The 23,015-nt window shown below is 46.0% G+C and overlaps 1 protein-coding gene across 1 annotated transcript in view; it reads left to right on the top strand.

The window, feature by feature from the left end:
• The window catches only part of elp3 (elongator acetyltransferase complex subunit 3), a 30,168-nt gene extending 9,343 nt beyond the window's left edge, over window positions 1-20,825 (top strand). Inside the window, exons 8-14 of the mRNA XM_042301043.1 lie at window positions 2,844-3,005; window positions 4,435-4,561; window positions 10,490-10,683; window positions 11,692-11,782; window positions 12,687-12,977; window positions 13,379-13,463; window positions 20,004-20,825. Coding sequence (XP_042156977.1) covers window positions 2,844-3,005; window positions 4,435-4,561; window positions 10,490-10,683; window positions 11,692-11,782; window positions 12,687-12,977; window positions 13,379-13,463; window positions 20,004-20,089 — 1,036 coding nt within the window. The 3' untranslated portion in view covers window positions 20,090-20,825. The remainder of the gene's footprint in view (window positions 1-2,843; window positions 3,006-4,434; window positions 4,562-10,489; window positions 10,684-11,691; window positions 11,783-12,686; window positions 12,978-13,378; window positions 13,464-20,003) is intronic.
• The last annotated feature ends 2,190 nt before the right edge of the window (window positions 20,826-23,015 follow it).

Genomic DNA, 23,015 nt, shown 5'->3' with positions numbered 1-23,015 from the left:
CTTTATTTAACCTGGTAGGCCAGTTGAGAACACCTTTATTTAACCTGGTAGGCCAGTTGAGAACACCTTTATTTAACCTGGTAGGCCAGTTGAGAACACCTTTATTTAACCTGGTAGGCTGGTTGAGAACACCTTTATTTAACCAGGTAGGCTGGTTGAGAACACCTTTATTTAACCAGGTAGGCTGGATGAGAACACCTTTATTTAACCAGGTAGGCTGGATGAGAACACCTTTATTTAACCAGGTAGGCTGGATGAGAACACCTTTATTTAACCAGGTAGGCTGGATGAGAACACCTTTATTTAACCAGGTAGGCTGGATGAGAACACCTTTATTTAACCAGGTAGGCTGGTTGAGAACACCTTTATTTAACCAGGTAGGCTGGTTGAGAACACCTTTATTTAACCAGGTAGGCTGGTTGAGAACACCTTTATTTAACCAGGTAGGCTAGTGGAGAACACCTTTATTTAACCAGGTAGGCTAGTTGAGAACACCTTTATTTAACCAGGTAGGCTAGTTGAGAACACCTTTATTTAACCAGGTAGGCCAGTGGAGAACACCTTTATTTAACCAGGTAGGCTAGTTGAGAACACCTTTATTTAACCAGGTAGGCCGGTGGAGAACACCTTTATTTAACCAGGTAGGCTGGTTGAGAACACCTTTATTTAACCAGGTAGGCTGGTGGAGAACACCTTTATTTAACCAGGTAGGCCGGTGGAGAACACCTTTATTTAACCAGGTAGGCTGGTTGAGAACACCTTTATTTAACCAGGTAGGCTAGTTGAGAACACCTTTATTTAACTAGGTAGGCTAGTTGAGAACACCTTTATTTAACCAGGTAGGCCAGTGGAGAACACCTTTATTTAACCAGGTAGGCTAGTTGAGAACACCTTTATTTAACCAGGTAGGCCAGTGGAGAACACCTTTATTTAACCAGGTAGGCCAGTGGAGAACACCTTTATTTAACCAGGTAGGCTAGTTGAGAACACCTTTATTTAACCAGGTAGACTAGTTGAGAACACCTTTATTTAACCAGGAAGGCTAGTTGAGAACAAGTTCTCATTTGCAACTGCGACCTGGCCAAGATAAAGCATAGCAGTGTGAACAGACAACACAGAGTTACACATGGAGTAAACAATTAACAAGTCAATAACACAGTAGGGGAAAAATGAGTCTATATACATTGTGTGCAAAAGGCATGAGGAGGTAGGTGAATAATTACATTTTTGCAGATTAACACTGGAGTGATAAATGATCAGATGGTCATGTGTAAAAAAATATATAAAGAGAACCTGGAATGAGTAGGTGTTCTAAAACTTTTGACTGTAGCTGGCCGCTAAACTATCTTGTCAATCTAAACATTGTTAGCTGACTATCAGTGGGTGACATGACAAGGAGGATAACTGCTGATGCACAACCAAATGTTGAAATTGCACCTTGTGTATTCTACCTCTCAACAATAAGTTGAGACCCTGACCTGAGTTACTAAAAAAAAAAAAAAAAAAGAGAGGGGGGTTGATCCAAGGGCCTTCCATTTGCCCATCCCTGCTCTAGACATTTTCTCAGCAAAAAAAATATATATATTTTTTTTTAAAATCCTTTATTCCTTATTAACCCATATGACAAATGTAAGGCTTGGAAGAAGGGAACATTTGACCTGATATTTGTTTAGTTGTTATGAAGAGAGGATTGGAAAAGTGTCCCATCTTTGGGAGTTACAACATAACTCTCGTGCTTTGACCCTTCATTACAGTAGGAGGGAGAACGTTTGTGACTTTTGGGAGATTAATATAAAACACAGGGATGTGATAAAGGAGTGGGGGAACGGAGGGCTTGTTAGTCAGGGTATTTACTCCCTACTGGCTGATGAGGTGTGTGTGTTCTCCTGTATTGCTCATCCAGTGGCGTTATCAGCATGTTCGTTAAGACACGATGACAGGAATTGTTATGGCAGCTAATCAGGCTGAGACGTGGGAGGCCCTTATCTCTGCCGCGTGTGTGTGTGTGCGTAAGCTTGTCTGCCTGTGGCAATCACGCTTCTCCGAGTCCCACTACGCCTCCGTTCGTTTGATGAGAAAAGCCTCTGCATGTGACCTGCAGATAACCATCCAGATAATAGCATTTTTATTGACTAATTTCAGCCAATCTGATGTGTTCTCTGGGGCAATAACTCCTGTGATTTGTCTTAAATCAGTCGTCAGACTGTTAGAATGGACATTATGTTCCCAGTAATAGTTTGTCGGAATATGAGCTGAGATGACTGGTCTAGATGATGATGATCAAACCTGTCCAAGTGGAGAGAATGACAACCAGACTGATGATGATGTCTAATCTCAGCTCAATTCAACCTGAATCGGCTCTCCTTGTTCCTACAGTTTTTAAATCGTCCACAATCGGCACTCCTCGCTCCTACAATTTCAACGGGGAAGAAGTTATTCATAGAAAATGTCACTTTTGTTGTGCCATTTTATAAAGTGATTTATTATGGTATCACATTTTCCTGCCAATCACTTGGAGTGGGGTTTGTCCGGGTGGTTGTGCGGGTGGGTGTCCGGGTAGTTGTGCTCTCCTTGCCCCTAATATAATCACAGATCATGTTAAGAGATTAACATTCCTTTACTGTCCAATTTGTACACACGGTCAAACAGAAATTCGGGTTCCGTTTTATTCCAACCCTCTCCGAAAAATTCATACATCCATGCGTGTTGGAGCAGGGGGAGGCTGGGTATATTACCCATACCCTCGATCTAACCCTATCAGACATAGAAATCTCCTTCTAGTTCTTTGGAATCAGCAGCCTGTTGCCGACAGCTAACTTCTCCGCCTCCTTTTCTGTTTATAGGTACTCGGAACGCAGTAACACCAAGTGTGTTGGTATCACCATCGAGACGCGTCCTGACTACTGTCTGAAGAGACACCTCAGTGACATGCTGGGGTACGGCTGTACCCGGCTGGAGATAGGGGTTCAGAGCGTCTACGAGGACGTAGCGCGGGACACCAACAGGTCAGAGGTCATTAGTGTGTGAGAGAGGGGTTCAGAGTGTATATGAGGACATAGCATGGGACACCAACAGGTCAGAGGTCATTAGTGTGTGAGAGAGGGGTTCAGAGCATCTACGAGGACGTAGCGCGGGACACCAACAGGTCAGAGGTCATTAGTGTGTGAGATAGGGGTTCAGTGTGTATATGAGGACGTAGCGCGGGACACCAACAGGTGGGTGTGTCAGAGGTCATTAGTATGTGAGTATAAGGGGTTCATAGAGTCTACGAGGACTTTAGTTTGAGACAAACAGGTCAGAGGGCAGAGGCTAAGGGTCAGGAGGGATTTTGAACGGAGCCGTCATAGCGAATGCCAGTGATATGGCACTTCTCTTAGTCATATGTCAGTGTTCTTATTCATGGCCGCTAGTCATATGTCAGTGTTCTTATTCATGGCCGCTAGTCATATGTCAGTGTTCTTATTCATGGCCGCTAGTCATATGTCAGTGTTCTTATTCATGGCCGCTAGTCATATGTCAGTATTCTTATTCATGGCCGCTAGTCATATGTCAGTGTTCTTATTCATGGCCGCTAGTCATATGTCAGTGTTCTTATTCATGGCCGCTAGTCATATGTCAGTGTTCTTATTCATGGCCGCTAGTCATATGTCAGTGTTCTTATTCATGGCCGCTAGTCATATGTCAGTATTCTTATTCATGGCCGCTAGTCATATGTCAGTATTCTTATTCATGGCCGCTAGTCATATGTCAGTATTCTTATTCATGGCCGCTAGTCATATGTCAGTGTTCTTATTCATGGCCGCTAGTCATATGTCAGTGTTCTTATTCATGGCCGCTAGTCATATGTCAGTATTCTTATTCATGGCCGCTAGTCATATGTCAGTATTCTTATTCATGGCCGCTAGTCATATGTCAGTGTTCTTATTCATGGCCGCTAGTCATATGTCACTCATCTAAGGGGCAGAGACCCAAGGGTCATAGATACTGATCACATGTCCCTGGTGTTGGGCATGACTCGCATGTCCCTGGTGTTGGGCATGTCCCTGGTGTTGGGCATGTCCCTGGTGTTGGGCATGTCCCTGGTGTTGGGCATGTCCCTGGTGTTGGGCATGTCCCTGGTGTTGGGCATGTCCCTGGTGTTGGGCATGTCCCTGGTGTTGGGCATGTCCCTGGTGTTGGGCATGTCCCTGGTGTTGGGCATGTCCCTGGTGTTGGGCATGTCCCTGGTGTTGGGCATGACTTTCATGTCCCTGGTGTTGGGTATAGCCACTGATCATATGTCAGTAGTGTTAGACAGTACAATGTTGTGTGTCATGTGCAGGTTACATGATCACCATGTAATCTATTGTGTGTTTGTGATTTGTGATCATCCTAGTGAACGTGACTGTGTGTTTTACACGCTCACTGTTTAATAATAATGCTGTGTGTGTCCAGAGGTCACACGGTGAGGGCGGTGTGTGAGTCCTTCCACTTCTCCAAAGACGCAGGTTTCAAGGTGGTGTCTCACATGATGCCTGATCTCCCTAACGTTGGTATGGAGAGAGACGTCGAACAGTTCATCGTGAGTAACACACACACACACACACACACACACACACACACACACACACAGCGGGATGTGGAGCAGTATACTGTAAATAGTACCAGGCGTTTTTACAACAGTGGATGAATTCTAAGAAATGTGTTTGTAGTTTGTCAGGATTTGTAAAGATTATCTGAACCTATTTGCACCGATTTATAAATTCATTTCAGCAGTATGTGAATTGAGAGACAAGGCTGTAGTTTATTACACCGATATGAAAATAGCAAGTGAATACAAACTACCCCTCCTACAGTGGTCTGTCCCTGATTTGAAAGAGCTCCGTCATTTTAATGTGTGGTTGCTAGGTTACGCCGCGTCATGACTGGACCCAACTCACTGTTTAATGTGTGGTTGCTAGGTTACACCGTGTCATGACTGGACACAACCCACTGTTTAATGTGTGGTTGCTAGGTTACGCCGCGTCATGACTGGACACAACCCACTGTTTAATGTGTGGTTGCTAGGTTGCACCGCGTCATGACTGGACACAACCCACTGCCGTGGTTCTCCATCTTTCTGTCTCTCTCTCTCTCTTTCTCTCTCTCTCTCTCTCTCTCTCTCTCTCTCTCTGTTATTGCATCCGAAATGGGCCCCTATTCCCTATTTAGTGCACTACTTTAACCAGACCCCTATGAGCCCTACATAGGATTAGGGTGCCATTGGGGATTCACAACATGTCTGGGTTATTTTATGACCCGGGTAGTCATCCTGCCAGCCAGTCAGCGTGTGGTGACTCATCGCTTCACATTACAGAGAAGAAGTGGTGAAGGGAGTAGAGGGGATTATGGGTAGTTCATTACTGCCTGGTGTGATACTTTAACAGGCCCGACAATGTGCTCTGGCTTCACTACTACCTGTGTGTGTGTGTGTGTGTGTGTGTGTGTGTGTGTGTGTGTGTGTGTGTGTGTGTGTGTGTGTGTGTGTGTGTGTGTGTGTGTGTGTGTGTGTGTGTGTGTGTGTGTGTGTGTGTGTGTTGCAGTAACTAGAGGGAAGATGCATGCCTACTTCCCACCTGCTTGCAACCCTCTCCCTTCCAACTCTCGTAATAATCTGGGAAGCAGCTCTGTGTAAGCTTTACCTTGACCATAAACAGCCTCTCCTTCATCAACACTCTTGCCGGGCCTCCTCGTGGCAACACACGTTAACTGGGTGGCCCCATGCTAACTCGGCCAGTACCAGCTGTGGGGAGGCACTGGTCATCTTTGATATTTTCTTCTTCATTCCTCGCCACCGGAGTTGCCCATTTCCCAACAGCGTGTCACTCACTAAATCGGTTCATCACGCAGGTATCCACTACTGCTCTGCAGCGACTTCCACCTAGAATTCCTGAAACCATTCAAGTCTACAGGCAATGGGAGTGCTTGGTAACGGGCAGGACGGAATGATCTGGAATCTCCTAGCCGGGCCCCTGCACGGTAGCAGCACGGGGCTTTTGGTTGTCGTCAGCAGCTGCGATTTGAGTGGCAGCTACACCTGGCAGAGTAGTCCTGTTTTAGGAACCACAGTGCTCACCCCAGCAGGGGAAAAGGTGTCTGAAACATTGCCCACTAACTCTCTTATTTAGATAGGTGCAGTAGCCTATCGGTGCAGTAGCCTATCAGGACATTCCGCTCCAGCGGTCGCTAACTAGATACAAATAAATGTGTCCTTACGATTTATACCATGGAACATCTCTTGGACTCGAGCCACGGCGCCGACAGGCCCGAAGGAAGGACGACGCTCATCTCAGCAGAGCTGAAGCGATTTATAACAATGACATCGCTGCAAATAGTGTGCGACCTGACTCCTTGGTGAAGGGTCGCTCAGCCATCCTTAACCAAGCTAGAGAATGAAGGTTCACCCAGCCATCCTTAACCAAGCTAGAGAATGAAGGTTCACCCAGCCATCCTTAACCAAGCTAGAGAATGAAGGTTCACCCAACCATCCTTAACCAAGCTAGAGAATGAAGGTTCACCCAGCCATCCTTAACCAAGCTAGAGAATGAAGGTTCACCCAGCCATCCTTAACCAAGCTAGAGAATGAAGGTTCACCCAACCATCCTTAACCAAGCTCAGACTGAAGGTTCACCCAGCCATCCACCTCAAGAAGTCCACTTAAAAAGACTCAGCCACCCTAGTCATAGACTGTTCTATCTGCTACCTCACGGCAAGCGGAACCGGAGCACCAAGTTTATGTCCAAGAAGCTTCTACTCTCAAGCCATGAGACTCTTGAACATCTAGTCAAATGGCTTCCCAGACTATCCACATTGCCCCTCCCCTCTCCACACCACTGCCACTCTCTGTTGTCATCTATGCATAGTCACTTTAATTAACTCTACCTGAACTAATTGGTGCCCCCGCACATTGACTCTGTACCGGAACCCCCTGTATATAGCCTCCACATTGACTCTGTACCGGTACCCCCTGTATATAGCCTCCACATTGACTCTGTACCGGTACCCCCTGTATATAGCCTCCACATTGACTCTGTACCGTAACACCCTGTATATAGCCTCAACATTGACTCTGTACCGTAACACCCTGTATATAGCCTCCACATTGACTCTGTACCGGTACTCCCCTGTATATAGCCTCCACATTGACTCTGTACCGGTACCCCCTGTATATAGCCTCCACATTGACTCTGTACCGGTACCACCCTGTATATAGCCTACACATTGACTCTGTACCGGTACCCCCTGTATATAGCCTCCACATTGACTCTGTAGCGGTACCCCCTGTATATAGCCTCCACATTGACTCTGTACCGGTACCCCCTGTATATAGCCTCCACATTGACTCTGTACCGGTAGCCCCTGTATATAGCCTCCACATAGCCTCCACATTGACTCTGTACCGGTACCCCCTGTATATAGCCTCCACATTGACTCTCTACCGGTACCCCCTGTATATAGCCTCCACATTGACTCTCTACCGGTACCCCCTGTATATAGCCTCCACATTGACTCTCTACTGGTACCCCCTGTATATAGCCTCCACATTGACTCTGTACCGGTACCCCCTGTATATAGCCTCCACATTGACTCTGTACCGGTACCCCCTGTATATAGCCTCCACATTGACTCTGTACCGGTACCCCCTGTATATAGCCTCCACATTGACTCTGTACCGGTACCCCCTGTACAGTGCCTTGCGAAAGTATTCGGCCCCCTTGAACTTTGCGACCTTTTGCCACATTTCAGGCTTCAAACATAAAGATATAAAACTATTTTTTTGTGAAGAATCAACAACAAGTGGGACACAATCATGAAGTGGAACGACATTTATTGGATATTTCAAACTTTTTTAACAAATCAAAAACTGAAAAATTGGGGGTGCAAAATTGTACCCCCTGTATATATTGTTATTTTATACTGCTGCTCTTTAATTACTTGTTACTTTATTTATTTCACTGTAAGGTCTACTACACCTGTTGTATTCAGCATTTCACTGTGAGGTCTACTACACCTGTTGTATTCAGCATTTCACTGTGAGGTCTACTACACCTGTTGTATTCAGTATTTCACTGTAAGGTCTACTACACCTATAGTATTCAGCATTTCACTGTAAGGTCTACTACACCTATAGTATTCGGCGCATGTGGCTAATAAAATTAGATTTGATTTTAAAAAGGCGGCACTGTGCTCAACGCCGTGCTTCTACACCTGCATTGCTTGCTGTTTGGGGTTTTAGGCTGGGTTTCTGTACAGCACTTTGAGATATCAGCTGATGTATGAAGGGCTATATAAATTTGATTTGATTTGAAACAGAGATGCGTAACAACCTACGTCTCTCTCTCTGTCTCTAGGCAGAAAAATACTAGACAACATTCAGACAACATTTATTTGGCTCTAAGCTGCCACAAAGCTCAAATCTGATCGCGTACTTGATCTCCAGTATGCGGATGACTGAGCTCATATGAAACAAACCCCCAGAAGCTGTACAAGCCACCCTCACAGTAGCTATAAGAGCAGAACGGAGCTGTCTGTTAACCACCCCAAAACAGAGGTCCTATGTCAGTGGTTATCTGATCCTCCACCCTTAAACAACACATTCTTCATCTCTTCATCTTCCCTGGCCGTTGTACCACACTTTTTAAATATCTCTCGGAAGACTAACATCAAACAGGATATTCAGAATCGGGTCAAAGAGGCCTCCTCCTCCTCCTCCTTTGGACACTTAAGGAAGAGGGTTTTTTTAACAACAGGAACCTGTACCTCCACACCAAAGTTACAGTGTGTGTATCTACACACACTCCTTTATGGATGTTAAACATGGACAGTCAACAATCAACACTTTTTAAAACAACTTGAGTCCTTTTCATATAAAATGCCTTTCGACGCATTTTGAAAGTGACCTGGAAGTGTTCCCCCAACTCAAGAGATCCTACAGAGATCCAACTGCAGGAGCATTGAGGCGTTCATCACACACCACCAGCTTGGCTCAGCCATCCAGATAGCAGTGGATCGCCTGCCGCGGAAGCTGCTGTATGGATAGCTACAACTGTGCCGTCGCTCTGTAGGTGGGCAGAAAAAAAAAGATCTGAAGGACCAACTGAAGACATCACTGTGGAAGTGTGGGATGAACCCCGTCTCCCTCCAGACTGTTGCTGCGGACCCTTCCACCTGGCCATCAAGGACTGTAGTTGGCCGAGGGTGGGGGGGGACTGATGGTAGCCTGGCGGAAGCGACAGAGAAGAAATGTGACCGTGCCTGCTCCGGCCTCAACGGGACAGGCCTTTGTGTGCTCTGTCTGTGGCAGACTGTGTGCTCTGTCTGTGGCAGACTGTGTGCTCTGTCTGTGGCAGACTGTGTGCTCTGTCTGTGGCAGACTGTGTGCTCTGTCTGTGGCAGACTGTGTGCTCTGTCTGTGGCAGACTGTGTGCTCTGTCTGTGGCAGACTGTGTGCTCTGTCTGTGGCAGACTGTGTGCTCTGTCTGTGGCAGACTGTGTGCTCTGTCTGTGGCAGACTGTGTGCTCTGTCTGTGGCAGACTGTGTGCTCTGTCTGTGGCAGACTGTGCTCTGTCTGTGGCAGACTGTGTGCTCTGTCTGTGGCAGACTGTGTGCTCTGTCTGTGGCAGACTGTGTGCTCTGTCTGTGGCAGACTGTGTGCGTCCCTACATTGGATCATACAGTCATCAGTGAACCAACAATCAGTAGTGGAAGTCCACATCGGATGCAATATACTACCTTAAGCGTGTGTGTGTGTGTGTGTGTGGCCAGCCAGCCAGCCACGCATGTTGCTGAACTAGCCTGGCTACTCTTCTATTATACTATAGTATAATAGAATGTGTATTCAGGGTTAGGGTTCCGTGTGGAGCCAGGGTTCCGTGTGGAGCCAGGGTTCCGTGTGGAGCCAGGGTTCCGTGTGGAGCCAGGGTTCCGTGTGGAGCCAGGGTTCCGTGTGGAGCCAGGGTTTGGAGCCAGGGTTCCGTGTGGAGCCAGGGTTCCGTATGGAGCCAGGGTAGCCAGGGTTCCGTGTGGAGCCAGGGTTCCGTGTGTCTCTACATCCAGTATAAAGGAAGTTAGAGGTAGTTTAGCGAGCCAATGCTAACTAGCGTTAAAATGGTATCCATGGGTTCATCTGACTCTCTGGGGAAGTAAACAAAGGGCTTCATTACCAACATCCCGAAGTATCCCTTTTGAGAATAGCTTTCATACCCTGTGTGTGTAATCCTAGTGATAGTAATCGGAGCGTGACGGTGTGTGAGAGCAGGAGATAAATGGTGTATTTGGCCAATGGTCACAGTCCTGCTCTCCTGTCATACTGATACATACACCTGCATCACTGGGACCTCTTGTTCTTTAATAGCACTCTCTGTCTTCCTCTTCCCCCTCCATCCTCCTCCTCCTCTCTGTTCCCCCTCCATCCTCCTCCTCCTCTCTGTTCCCCCTCCATCCTCCTCCTCCTCTTTCTCTGCCCTCCAGGAGTTCTTTGAGAACCCAGCCTTCAGGCCAGATGGGTTGAAGCTGTACCCTACTCTGGTGATCAGAGGTACAGGTCTGTATGAGCTGTGGAAGACCGGTCGCTATAAGAGCTACTCCCCTTCTGCCCTGGTAGATCTGGTGGCACGCATCCTGGCACTGGTGCCACCCTGGACTAGAGTCTACCGCGTCCAGAGGTATGTGTGTGTGTGTTAGACAGAGCTAGTGTTTACTTGCTTTGACAATGTAAACACGTTTCCAATAAAGCCCCTTTTGAATTGGGATGTAAAAACAGAAAAGCCCTTTTCTGAGTCAAAATGCAAACTGAGCTCTACCGCTCATATACTTCTTTTGAATTTTTTTTTACTGAATTTAATAAACATAAGCCTATGCAACAGCAATGAATTAAAAATAGTTCTGTAGCTGCATATTGGATATGCTTGAATTGCCCTGCCAATGTTCTTCTTCTCAGACCAAGTTTTTAAATTATATTTTACTTGATGGCGTCTGAGCGGAGGGAGGAAGCAGTGGTGAGGCTGCCTCTCACCTGATTCACCGTCCCTCCCCTCCCTCCCTCACTCCCTCCCTTCCCCTCCCTCCCTCCGCTGAGAAAAGGGGACACCGTCATCTAGCTGCCGCCTGCATCAATTCCTATTTATCTTATGACCAGAGACCGTGAAATACACTACCTGACCAAAAGTATGTGGACACCTGCTTGTGGAACATCTCATTACAAAATCATGGGCATTAATATGGAGTTGGTCCCCCCTTTGCTGCTGTAACAGCCTCCACTCTCCAGGGAAGGCTTTCCACTTTCCATTGCTGCGGGGACTTGCTTCCATTCAGCCACGAGAGTTAGTGAGGTGGGCCCTGATGTTGGGCGATTAGCCTTTTGCTCGCAGTCGGTGTTCCAATTCATCCCAAAGGTGTTCGATGGGGTTGAGGCTCTGTGCGGGCCATTCAAATTCTTCCACACCGATTACGACAAACCATTTCTGTATGGACCTTGATTTGTACAAGGGGGCATTGTCATGCTGAAACAAGAAAGGGCCTTCCCCAAACTGTTGCCACAAAGTTGGAATCGTCTATGTCACTGTATGCTGTATCATTAAGATTTCCCTTCACTGGAACTAAGGGGATAAGACCATCCTAAAGCCCTTTATGTAGAGTATACTGACGTATCGGTCTCTGTGTCTCTGTCTCAGGGACATCCCCATGCCTCTGGTGAGCTCTGGGGTGGAGCATGGTAACCTCCGAGAGTTGGCTCTGGCCAGGATGAAAGACATGGGGACGGAGGTGAGGAAATGCACTGCAAATCAAATGTATAAAATAAGGCCAGAGGGGGGCGTGGCGTTCACTCTCAAATAGAACACAATTTGTTTTATTTGCACACGACTGGAATGCTGTTTTAGCCAATCAGCATCCAGGATACAAACTACCAAGTATATCATGAAGCAATAGGGCCCCAGGGGGTGTAGTATATTGAAGCAGTAGGGCCCCAGGCGGTGTAGTATATTGAAGCAGTAGGGCCCCAGGCGGTGTAGTATATTGAAGCAGTAGGGCCCCAGGCGGTGTAGTATATTGAAGCAGTAGGGCACCAGGGGGTGTAGTATATTGAAGCAGTAGGGCACCAGGGGTGTAGTATATTGAAGCAGTAGGGCACCAGGGGTGTAGTATATTGAAGCAGTAGGGCCCCAGGGGGTGTAGTATATTGAAGCAGTAGGGCCCCAGGGGGTGTAGTATATTGAAGCAGTAGGGCCCCAGGGGGTGTAGTATATTGAAGCAGTAGGGCCCCAGGGGGTGTAGTATATTGAAGCAGTAGGGCCCCAGGCGGTGTAGTATATTGAAGCAGTTGGGCCCCAGGGGGTGTAGTGTATTGAAGCAGTAGGGCCCCAGGGGGTGTAGTGTATTGAAGCAATAGGGCCCCAGGGGGTGTAGTATATTGGCCATTATAAACTGGTTACCAACATAAATAGAACAGTAAACAAGTAGTTTTGCGTCACACCCATAATATATATAATCTGATATACACATGGCTGGAATGCTGTTTCAGCCAATCAGAATCCAGGATCTAAACTACCCGGTTTACAACAATGTGTGTGTATATATAAAATGTAATTACAATCCAATGTTAGGTCATATGGAGTGGTAGTTAGCTAGTTAGGATACATGATCATAATGTTTTTCTCTCATCCACTAGTGTCGAGATGTGAGAACAAGAGAAGTGGGAATCCAGGAGATCCATCACAAAGTGCGTCCCTACCAGGTGGAGCTGATTCGTAGAGACTACGTGGCCAACGGTGGCTGGGAGACCTTCCTGTCCTACGAGGACCCAGAACAGGACATTCTGATTGGTCTGCTGCGTCTGCGGCGTTGTTCCGCCCAATCATTTCGCCCTGAGCTCAAAGGGGGCGTGTCTATCGTCCGTGAGCTGCACGTCTACGGCAGCGTGGTTCCTGTCAGTAGCAGAGACCCCAGCAAGTTCCAACACACACACACACACACACACACACACACACACACACACACACACACACACACACACACACACACACACACACACACAAACACACACCCAGGTCCTGGACAACTGTAGAACTATCAAATCCAATTTTATTTGTCACATACACATGGTTAGCAGATGCTACACTCGCATTAACAAGCTTTTGTTCCTGCTCATCACTATTCATATATTACTAGCTACTCAACATCATCATGACCTCCAGCACTATTCATATATTACTAGCTACTCAACATCATCATGACCTTTTTGTTAAGTTGAATCGTGTGTTTTTAAAATTAAATGAATCACTGTCCGTCTCTCTGTTAAGTCTCTGAGTTTTTGTTAAGCTCTGTGCTTGATGTTGTCTTTTCATTTGCTCCTCCTGTCTGCAGGGCTTTGGCATGATGCTGATGGAAGAAGCAGAGAGGATCGCCAGAGAAGAACACGGCTCTGGGAAACTAGCCGTCATCTCAGGTGGGTCTCTTATCGTCTTATCTCTCTCTCCTCCATGCTTAGGAGCAGGAGACGTCTGGTCTTATCTCTCTCTCCTCCATGCTTAGGAGCAGGAGACGAATGGCCTTATCTCTCTCTCTCCTCCATGCTTAGGAGCAGGAGACGTCTGGTCTTATCTCTCTCTCTCCTCCATGCTTAGGAGCAGGAGACGTCTGGTCTTATCTCTCTCTCCTCCATGCTTAGGAGCAGGAGACGTCTGGTCTTATCTCTCTCTCTCCTCCATGCTTAGGAGCAGGAGACGTCTGGTCTTATCTCTCTCCTCCATGCTTAGGAGCAGGAGACGTCTGGTCTTATCTCTCTCTCCTCCATGCTTAGGAGCAGTAGACGTCTGGTCTTATCTCTCTCCTCCATGCTTCCATGTCTTATCTCTCTCCTCCATGCTTTATGGTCTGGTCTCTCTCTCTCCTTAGGAGCAGTAGACGTCTGGTCTTCTCTCTCTCTCCTCCATGCTTAGGAGCAGGAGACGTCTGGTCTTATCTCTCTCTCCTCCATGCTTAGGAGCAGGAGACGTCTGGTCTTATCTCTCTCTCTCCATCCTTAGGAGCAGGAGATGTCTTATCTCTCTCTCCTCCATGCTTAGGAGCAGGAGACGTCTGGTCTTATCTCTCTCTCCTCCATGCTTAGGAGCAGGAGACGAATGGTCTTCTCTCTCTCCTCTCTCTCTCCTCCATGCTTAGGAGCAGTAGACGTCTGGTCTTATCTCTCTCTCCTCCATGCTTAGGAGCAGGAGACGTCTGGTCTTATCTCTCTCTCCTCCATGCTTAGGAGCAGGAGACGAATGGCCTTATCTCTCTCTCTCCTCCTAGGAGCAGTAGACGTCTGGTCTTATCTCTCTCTCCTCCATGCTTAGGAGCAGGAGATGAATGGTCTTATCTCTCTTCTCCATGCTTAGGAGCAGGAGACGAATGGTCTTATATCTCTCTCTCTCCTCCTAGGAGCAGTAGACGGCTGGCCTTCTCTCTCTCTCTCCTCCTAGGAGCAGTAGACAAATGGTCTTATCTCTCTGTCTCCTCCTAGGAGCACGGAGATGAGACGGATGGTCTTATCTCTCTCTCTCTCCTCCTGGTCTTATCTCTCTCTCTCCATGCTTAGGAGCAGGAGACGAATGGTCTTATCTCTCTCTCTCCTCCTAGGAGCAGTAGATGGCTGGTCTTATCTCTCTCTCTCTCCTCCTAGGAGCAGTAGATGGCTGGTCATATCTTATCTCTCTCCTCCTAGGAGCAGTAGATGGCTGGTCTTATCTCTCTCTCCTCCTAGGAGCAGTAGACAAATGGTCTTATCTCTCTGTCTCCTTGGAGCAGTAGACGGATGGTCTTATCTCTCTCTCTCCTAGGAGCAGTAGACGGATGGTCTTATCTCTCTCTCTCCTCCTAGGAGCAGTAGACGGCTGGTCTTCTCTCTCTCTCTCCTCCTAGGAGCAGTAGACGGATGGTCTTATCTCTCTCTCCTCCTAGGAGCAGTAGACGGATGGTCTTATCTCTCTCTCTCTCCTAGGAGCAGTAGACGGATGGTCTTATCTCTCTCTCTCCTCCTAGGAGCAGTAGATGGATGGTCTTATCTCTCTCTCTCTCCTCCTAGGAGCAGTAGACGGATGGTCTTATCTCTCTCTCTCCTCCTAGGAGCAGTAGATGGCTGGTCATATCTCTCTCTCTCTCTCCTCCTAGGAGCAGTAGATGGCTGGTCATATCTCTCTCTCTCCTCCTCCTAGGAGCAGTAGATGGCTGGTCATCTCTCTCTCCTCCTATAGATCTGGTCTCTCTCTCCTCCTAGGAGCAGTAGATGGCTGGTCATATCTCTCTCTCTCTCCTAGGAGCAGTAGATGGCTGGTCTTATCTCTCTCTCTCTCCTCCTAGGAGCAGTAGATGGCTGGTCTTATCTCTCTCTCTCTCCTCCTAGGAGCTGTAGACGGAGGGTCTTATCTCTCTCTCTCTCCTCCTAGGAGCAGTAGATGGCTGGTCTTATCTCTCTCTCCTCCCAGGAGCTCTTTTTATTTTAATCCAGGCTTTTTCTAAAAATTCTGTAAACAGAAATACACAATGAACTTAAACACATTTCAGTTTCTCCTCATGGCTCAGCCACATAATTCCAGGGTATATACAGAGCATTCAGAAAGTATTCAGACCCCTTCACATTTCCCACATTTTGTAATGTTACAGCCTTATTCTAAAATGTATTAAATTGTTTTTTTCCCCCCTCATCAATCTACACACAATACCCCATAATGACATCACAATACCCCATAATGACATCACAATACCCCATAATGACAATTTAAAACATTGTTTTTAGAATTTTTTAAAAGTGTTTTAAAAAATGTAAAAGTTAGATCACATTTACATACGTATTCAGAACCTTTACTCAGTACTTTGTTGAAGCACCTTTGGCAGCGATTACAGCCTCAAGTCTTCTTGGGTATGTAGCTACAAGTTTGGCACACCTGTATTTGTGGGGTTTCTCCCATTCTTCTCTGTCAGGTTGGATGGGGAGCATCGTTGCACAGCTGTTCTCTGGTCTCTCCAGAGATGTTTGATCAGGTTTAAGTCCGGGCTCTGGCTGGGTCACTCAAGGACATTCAGAGATTTATGCCACTCCTACGTTGTCTTGGCTGTGTGCTTAGGGTCGTTGTCCTGTTGGAAGTTGAACCTTCTCCTCAGTCTGGGGACCTGAGTGCTCTGGAGCAGGTTTTCATCAAGGATCTCTTTATTTTGCTCTGTTCATCTTTCCCTCGACCCTGACTAGTCTCCCAGACCCTGCTGCTGAAAAACATCCCCACAACACGATGCTGCCACCACCATGCTTCACCGTAGGGATGGTGCCAGGTTTCCTCTAGACGTGACACTTGGCATTCAGGCCAAATAGGTCCATCTTTGTTTCATCAGACCAAAGCATCTTGTTTCTCATGGTCAGAGTCCTTTAGGTGCTTTTTGGCAAACTCCAAGCGGGCTGTTTTGGGCCTTTTACTGAAGAGTGGTTTGCGTCTGGCCACTTTACCATAAAGACCTGATTGATGGAGTGCTGCAGAGATGGTTGTCCTTCTGGAAGGTTCTCCCATCTCCACAGAGGAACTCTGAAGCTCTGTCAGAGTGACTATCGGGTTCTTGGTCACCTCCATTACCAAGAACCGTCTCCCCGATTGCTCAGTTTGGCTGGGCGGCCAGCTCTAGAAAGAGTCTTGGTGGTTCCAAACTTCTTCCAATTAAGAATGATGGAGGCCACTGTGTTCTTGGGGACTTTCAATGCTCCAGAAATGTTTTGGTACCCTTCCCCAGATCTGTGCCTCGACACAATCCTGTCTCGTAGCTCTATGGACAATTCCTTCAACCTCATGGCTTGGTTTTTGCTCTGACATGCACTGTCAACTGTGGGACCTTGTATAGGCAGGTGTGTGCCTTTCCAAATCATGTCCAACCAATTGAATTTACCACTTGTGGTCTCCAATCAAGTTGTAGAAACATCTCAAGGATGATCAATGGAAACAGGATGCACCTGAGCTCAATTTTGAGTGTCAGAGTCTGAATACTTATGTAAATAAGGTATTTCTGTTTCTTATTTTTTTAATAAATTTGCTAAAGATTCTAAGCCTGTTTTTGCTTTGTCATGATTTGGTATTGTGTGTAGATTTAATTAATCTATTTTAGAATAAGGCTGTAATGTTACAAAATGTGGAGAAAGTCAAGGGGTGTGAATACTTTCCAAAGGCGCGGTACGGTGGGCTTTTCTAGAATAAGGACAAGTGTATCGTGGTAGAAAAGGCAATAGAGGATCAAATACATTTAAATCTCTATTTTCTTCAAGATCACATTTAAAAACTTTGCTGGCTATTCTGTCAGTTGGCATATCCAACAGTCTATTCCAATGTCTCACCATTACACACCTTCTTCCATCTCATCTCACCTCACAGGGTTCTCAATTTGGGTTTATGATAAATCCCCTCCGACCATTTTTTGTTGTTGTCATATTGCATCAACAGTTGTTTTTTAATCATGTCTATGTCAACCTTCATTTGGTTTTCGTACAGATGTTCGCAGTCAGACTCTTGGAAATAGGTCAGACCTTTCAGTTGCTCAGGCTCCTCCCCCTATGGATAAAGTCCATAGAACAACTGTATTAGCTAGTCTGTCAGCATATCCTACAGTCTATTCCAATGTCTCACCATACACACCTTCCATCTCACCTCACAGGGTTTCCAGCCCGTGTCCCCTATTATCTTAATCTTTATTTTTTATTTATTTAACCTTTATTTAACCAGGCAGGCCAGTTGAGAACAAGTTCTCATTTACAACTGGGACCTGGCCAAGATAAAGCAAAAGCAGTGCAACACAAACAACAACAACCGAGTTACACCTGGAATAAACAAACGTACAGTCAATAACACAAAAGAGAAAAAATGAAAGTCTATTTTCAGTGTGCGCAAATGGGGTGAGGAGGTAAGGCAATAAATAGGCCATATTAGCGAAGTAATTACAATTTAGCAAATTAACACTGGAGTGATGGATGAGCAGATGATGTGCAAGTAGAAATACTGGTGTGCAAAAGAGCAGAAAAGTAAATAAAAACTGGTAGGTAGATTGGTATGGGCTATTTACAGATGGGCTAGCTACAGCTCAGATAGCTGCTCAGATAGCAGATGTTTAAAGTTAGTGAGGGAAATATAAGTCTCCAGCTTCAGCGATTTTTATTTTTCATTTTTATTATTTTTTTTTTTTTTTTTTTTTTTTTTTTTTTTTTGCAATTCGTTCCAGTCACAGGCAGCAGAGAACTGGAAGGAAAGGTGGCCAAAGTAGGTGTTGGCTTTGGGGATGACCAGTGAGATATACCAGCTGGAGCGCGTGCTATGGGTGGGTGTTGTTATCGTGACCAGTGAGCTGAGATAAGGCAAAGCATTACCTAGCATAGGCTTATAGATGACCTGGAGCCAGTGGGTCTGGCGACGAATATGTAGCGAGGGCCAGCCGACTAAAGCATACAGGTCGCAGTGGTGGGTAGTGTATGGGGCTTTGGTGACAAAACGGATGGCACTGTGATAGACTGCATCCAGTTTGCTGAGTAGAGTGTTGGAAGCTAAGTCGAGGATCTTTTACGAGGGTATGTTTGGCAGCGTGAGTGGCCAGGCTTGGTTGTGAAATAGGAAGCCGATTCTAGATTTGATTTTGGATTGGAGATGTTTAGAAGGAGAGTTTACAGTCTAACCAGACACCTAGAATATGTGGACAACTACAAATACCTAAGTCAGAACCGTCCAGAGTGATGCTAGTCGGGGGTGTGGGCAGCAAACGGTTGAAACACCCCCTTTTTCTCCCCAATTCCATGGTATCCAGTTGTTAGTAGTTACTGTCTTGTCTCATCGCTGCAACTCCCGTCGGGATAGGAGAAGGTCGAGAGCCGTGCGTCCTCCGAAACACAACCCAACCAAGCCGCACTGCTTCTTAACACAGCGCACATCCAACCTGGAAGCCAGCCGCACCAAGGTGTCGGAGGAAACACCGTACACCTAGCGACCTGGTCAGCGTGCACTGCGCCCGGCCCGCCACAGGAGTCACTAGTGCGCGATGAGACAAGGATATCCCTGCCCGGGTCAAACCCTCCCTAACTCAGGCGACGCTAGGTCAATTGTGCGTCGCCCCATGGACCTCCCGGCCACGGCCGGCTGTGACAGAGCCTGGGCTCGAACCCAGAGTGTTTGGTGACACAGCTAGCACTGCGATGCAGTGCCTTAGACCACTGCGCCACCCGGGAAGCCACAAGTGTTTTTTTATTTACGGATAGCCAGGGGCTATCACTAACACTCAGACGTCATTTACAAAGGAAGCATTTGTGTTTAGTGAGTCCCCCAGATCAGAGGCACTAGGAATGATAAGGGTGTGAATCGGACCATTTTACTGTCCTGCTAAGCATTCAAAATGTAACATACTTTTGGATGTCAGGGAAAATGTAGAGAGTAAAAAGTATATTTTACTTTCTTTAGGAATGTAGTGGAGTAAAAATTGTCCAAATATAAATAGTAGAGTACAGATACCCAAAAAAACAACTTAAGTAAAAAATACTTTAAAGTACTACTTAAATACTTTACACCACTGTCAGCATATAGGATGCTTTTTATTTATTTATTTTTATTTATTTCACCTTTATTTAACCAGGTAAAGTTAGCATTTCATCATATCTTACACCCATATTGAACTGTTTCATCTATTTTGCCAAATCATTAATAAACATAATTTCAGCAAGTGAAGCTCTTTGGGGAGTACTTCTATATCTGCAATGCTTACTGTTTTGGGGTTTTAGGCTGGGTTTCTGTAAAGCACTTTGTGACATCTGCTGATGTAGAAAGGGCTTTATAAAATACATTTGATTTCTTCATTGATTTTACACCCATTGGTGTGGAAAAGCACTCTGTAAGATATTAATTAACACGCACACAGACAGTTGGTGCTTTGTAGAGACCGGATTGCGTGATAACATCTCCCCATCAACCCATGTCTTTATCTAACTTCTGTGTTTCAGGTGTGGGAACTAGGAACTACTACAGGAAGCTGGGTTATGAGCTGGAGGGACCGTATATGGTGAAACACCTGGAGGTGTGTCTGTAGACGGACTTGGGAATGAATGTGTTTTTATTATAATTATTTTACCAAGACACACACCAGACAAAAATATATTTATTTGTTACTAGTACATGATTGTTACTTTGGAGACACTGCATAGTACATGCATGACAAGACATGAACCACTCTTGTTTTGGGTGTGCTTGTGGTATCAGAGGGTCAGAGTGAATAGGTCAGTTTGGAGGAAGCTGATCCTAGATCTGTGCATAAAAGAGTCACTTCTACCCAGAGTGGGAACGGCATAAGAGTCGCCTTGATGGACCAGTAGTGGTCTGTGCGTCCTCTGTCATTTATTAAGCCGTAGTTCAGGAATTCTTTGTAAGAGTCTCGTCCAGCTTCATGAGATAACTAGGAGGCTGTTTAGCGTCATGTTTTTAAGTTCGCCATGTTATCAGTGAGTTGAGGAAGACCACCAGTATGAATCGGTGTTCATTAACAGACTTGGCACAGTATAATTCGTCAGTCGGTGGGGAAAGTCCCCTCTCTGTCTCTGAACAGATGTTTTTATAGGGCAGGAAATGGAATAATAGTGTTGCATACGTTTATTTTTAAACCCTCTGTTAATCCTATCCCTTGTTTTTTTGCTGTTTTGTTTTTATTTACAACAAATGTTACTTTTGTTTTGGTGTTGGACTTAAGATTTCAGTTCAAATCCCTTTCACTGCTCTGAAAGCTGTTTTGGTTTCATGGAATAAAATATTTAACAGTTATATAATTTCAACTGTTGTCACTTTTTTGCCCTTGCTTTGTTATTGAATGTGTTTACTCTCGATAAGAGCTTCAGCTAAATACAAAAGACAAATGTACTTGTCTGTCAGAGAATGCCTGTGTTGATAAGATAAACATGTTTCTAATTATACTGCATGAGTTTCCAGTCAAAAACAGAGTAGAGAAATATAAGCTAAAGAATATAACATTTGTAACAAAAATCAGCCTTTTGTCTCTCTGACTCTGAATAACCATTTGAGGTAAAATAGCTGCCTCCATCACCATGGCAGCACTTCCTATGATGATGTGTTCTAGAATCTAGAGTAGCCTATCAGAGGTTGTGTTCCTCAGGAGACCCCAGATGAATGAGAACTCTGATGGTTTTTTACTGCTTCATTTGACACACGAAGCCATTCCAATTACATCTCTATCAGTCCTCAGTCAACTGAGCACCGACTGAGTGGCCCACTGACTGCATTCCCAAATGGCATCTTATTCCCTATATAGTGCACTACTTTTGACCAGAGCCCTATTGGGAACAGGGTACCATTTGGGATGTAACCGCTCTCCATAAAAGGAGGCCTGTCACAAAAAAAACGGACCCTCGTAACTGTGAAACCTCTTTTCATGTGGAGACCATGGGCACGTTGAAGTGATAAGGTCAAAGCAACCGGCTGTAGGAGAAAGTGGAGGGGTGATTTCTGGGGAGGTTTGTACGCGACAGACGGAAGTCGGACACTAGTGTGGTTTTCCAACAGTGTTGCCATTGTTTATAAAAGTGTTTCTTTATATAATGTTGAAATAAACATGTCTCCAACACCGATATCATACAATCACAAACTGAAGTCACGTGTGTACACTTTGTACAATAAACTAGTGAGAGAGAGCCTCAAACATCACATTCATTTGTATATATCCACGTTATACATGAATCATGGCAAAGTTGGTTCCTGTTTCAGTCATGTCTTTGGTCACGTTTGTGTGGGTCAAACAAAAACAGCCTAATGATTGGTTGACCACAGAGCCTCCCCCTATGCAGGCGATGGCTGCAGGATGAAGATGGTGAAGAACAACTGCACAAACTTGCTGTCGACTGCAGTCAAAAACTTCATGACCTTTGATCACACGATTTTGTCAAGTTCATGCTTTCGACATGTATTTATTATGGTTCCCGTTCAGTTCCTGCCAAGGCAGCAGCTACTCTTCCTGGGGTTTATTATGGATCCCCATTAGTTCCTGCCAAGGCAGCAGCTACTCTTCCTGGGGTTTATTATGGTTCCCGTTCAGTTCCTGCCAAGGCAGCAGCTACTCTTCCTGGGGTTTATTATGGTTCCCGTTCAGTTCCTGCCAAGGCAGCAGCTACTCTTCCTGGGGTTTATTATGGATCCCCATTAGTTCCTGCCAAGGCAGCAGCTACTCTTCCTGGGGTTTATTATGGTTCCCATTAGTTCCTGCCAAGGCAGCAGCTACTCTTCCTGGGGTTTATTATGGTTCCCGTTCAGTTCCTGCCAAGGCAGCAGCTACTCTTCCTGGGGTTTATTATGGTTCCCGTTCAGTTCCTGCCAAGGCAGCAGCTACTCTTCCTGGGGTTTATTATGGTTCCCGTTCAGTTCCTGCCAAGGCAGCAGCTACTCTTCCTGGGGGGTTTCAGTTCCTGCCAAGGCAGCAGCTACTCTTCCTGGGGTTTATTATGGTTCCCGTTCAGTTCCAGCCAAGGCAGCAGCTACTCTTCCTGGGGTTTATTATGGATCCCCATTAGTTCCTGCCAAGGCAGCAGCTACTCTTCCTGGGGTTTATTATGGTTCCCGTTCAGTTCCTGCCAAGCCAGCAGCTACTCTTCCTGGGGTTTATTATGGTTCCCGTTCAGTTCCTGCCAAGGCAGCAGCTACTCTTCCTGGGGTTTATTATGGTTCCCGTTCAGTTCCTGCCAAGGCAGCAGCTACTCTTCTTGGGGTTTATTATGGTTCCCGTTCAGTTCCAGCCAAGGCAGCAGCTACTCTTCCTGGGGTTTATTATGGTTCCCGTTCAGTTCCTGCCAAGGCAGCAGCTACTCTTCCTGGGGTTTATTATGGTTCCCGTTCAGTTCCTGCCAAGGCAGCAGCTACTCTTCCTGGGGTTTATTATGGTTCCCGTTCAGTTCCTGCCAAGGCAGCAGCTACTCTTCCTGGGGTTTATTATGGTTCCCGTTCAGTTCCTGCCAAGG

The sequence above is a fragment of the Oncorhynchus tshawytscha genome, linkage group LG18, assembly GCF_018296145.1.
Source record: "Oncorhynchus tshawytscha isolate Ot180627B linkage group LG18, Otsh_v2.0, whole genome shotgun sequence".
NCBI lineage: Eukaryota > Metazoa > Chordata > Actinopteri > Salmoniformes > Salmonidae > Oncorhynchus > Oncorhynchus tshawytscha.
The sequence above is the reverse complement of the archived record's forward strand: the minus strand, read 5'-3'. Positions and strand labels throughout refer to the sequence as shown.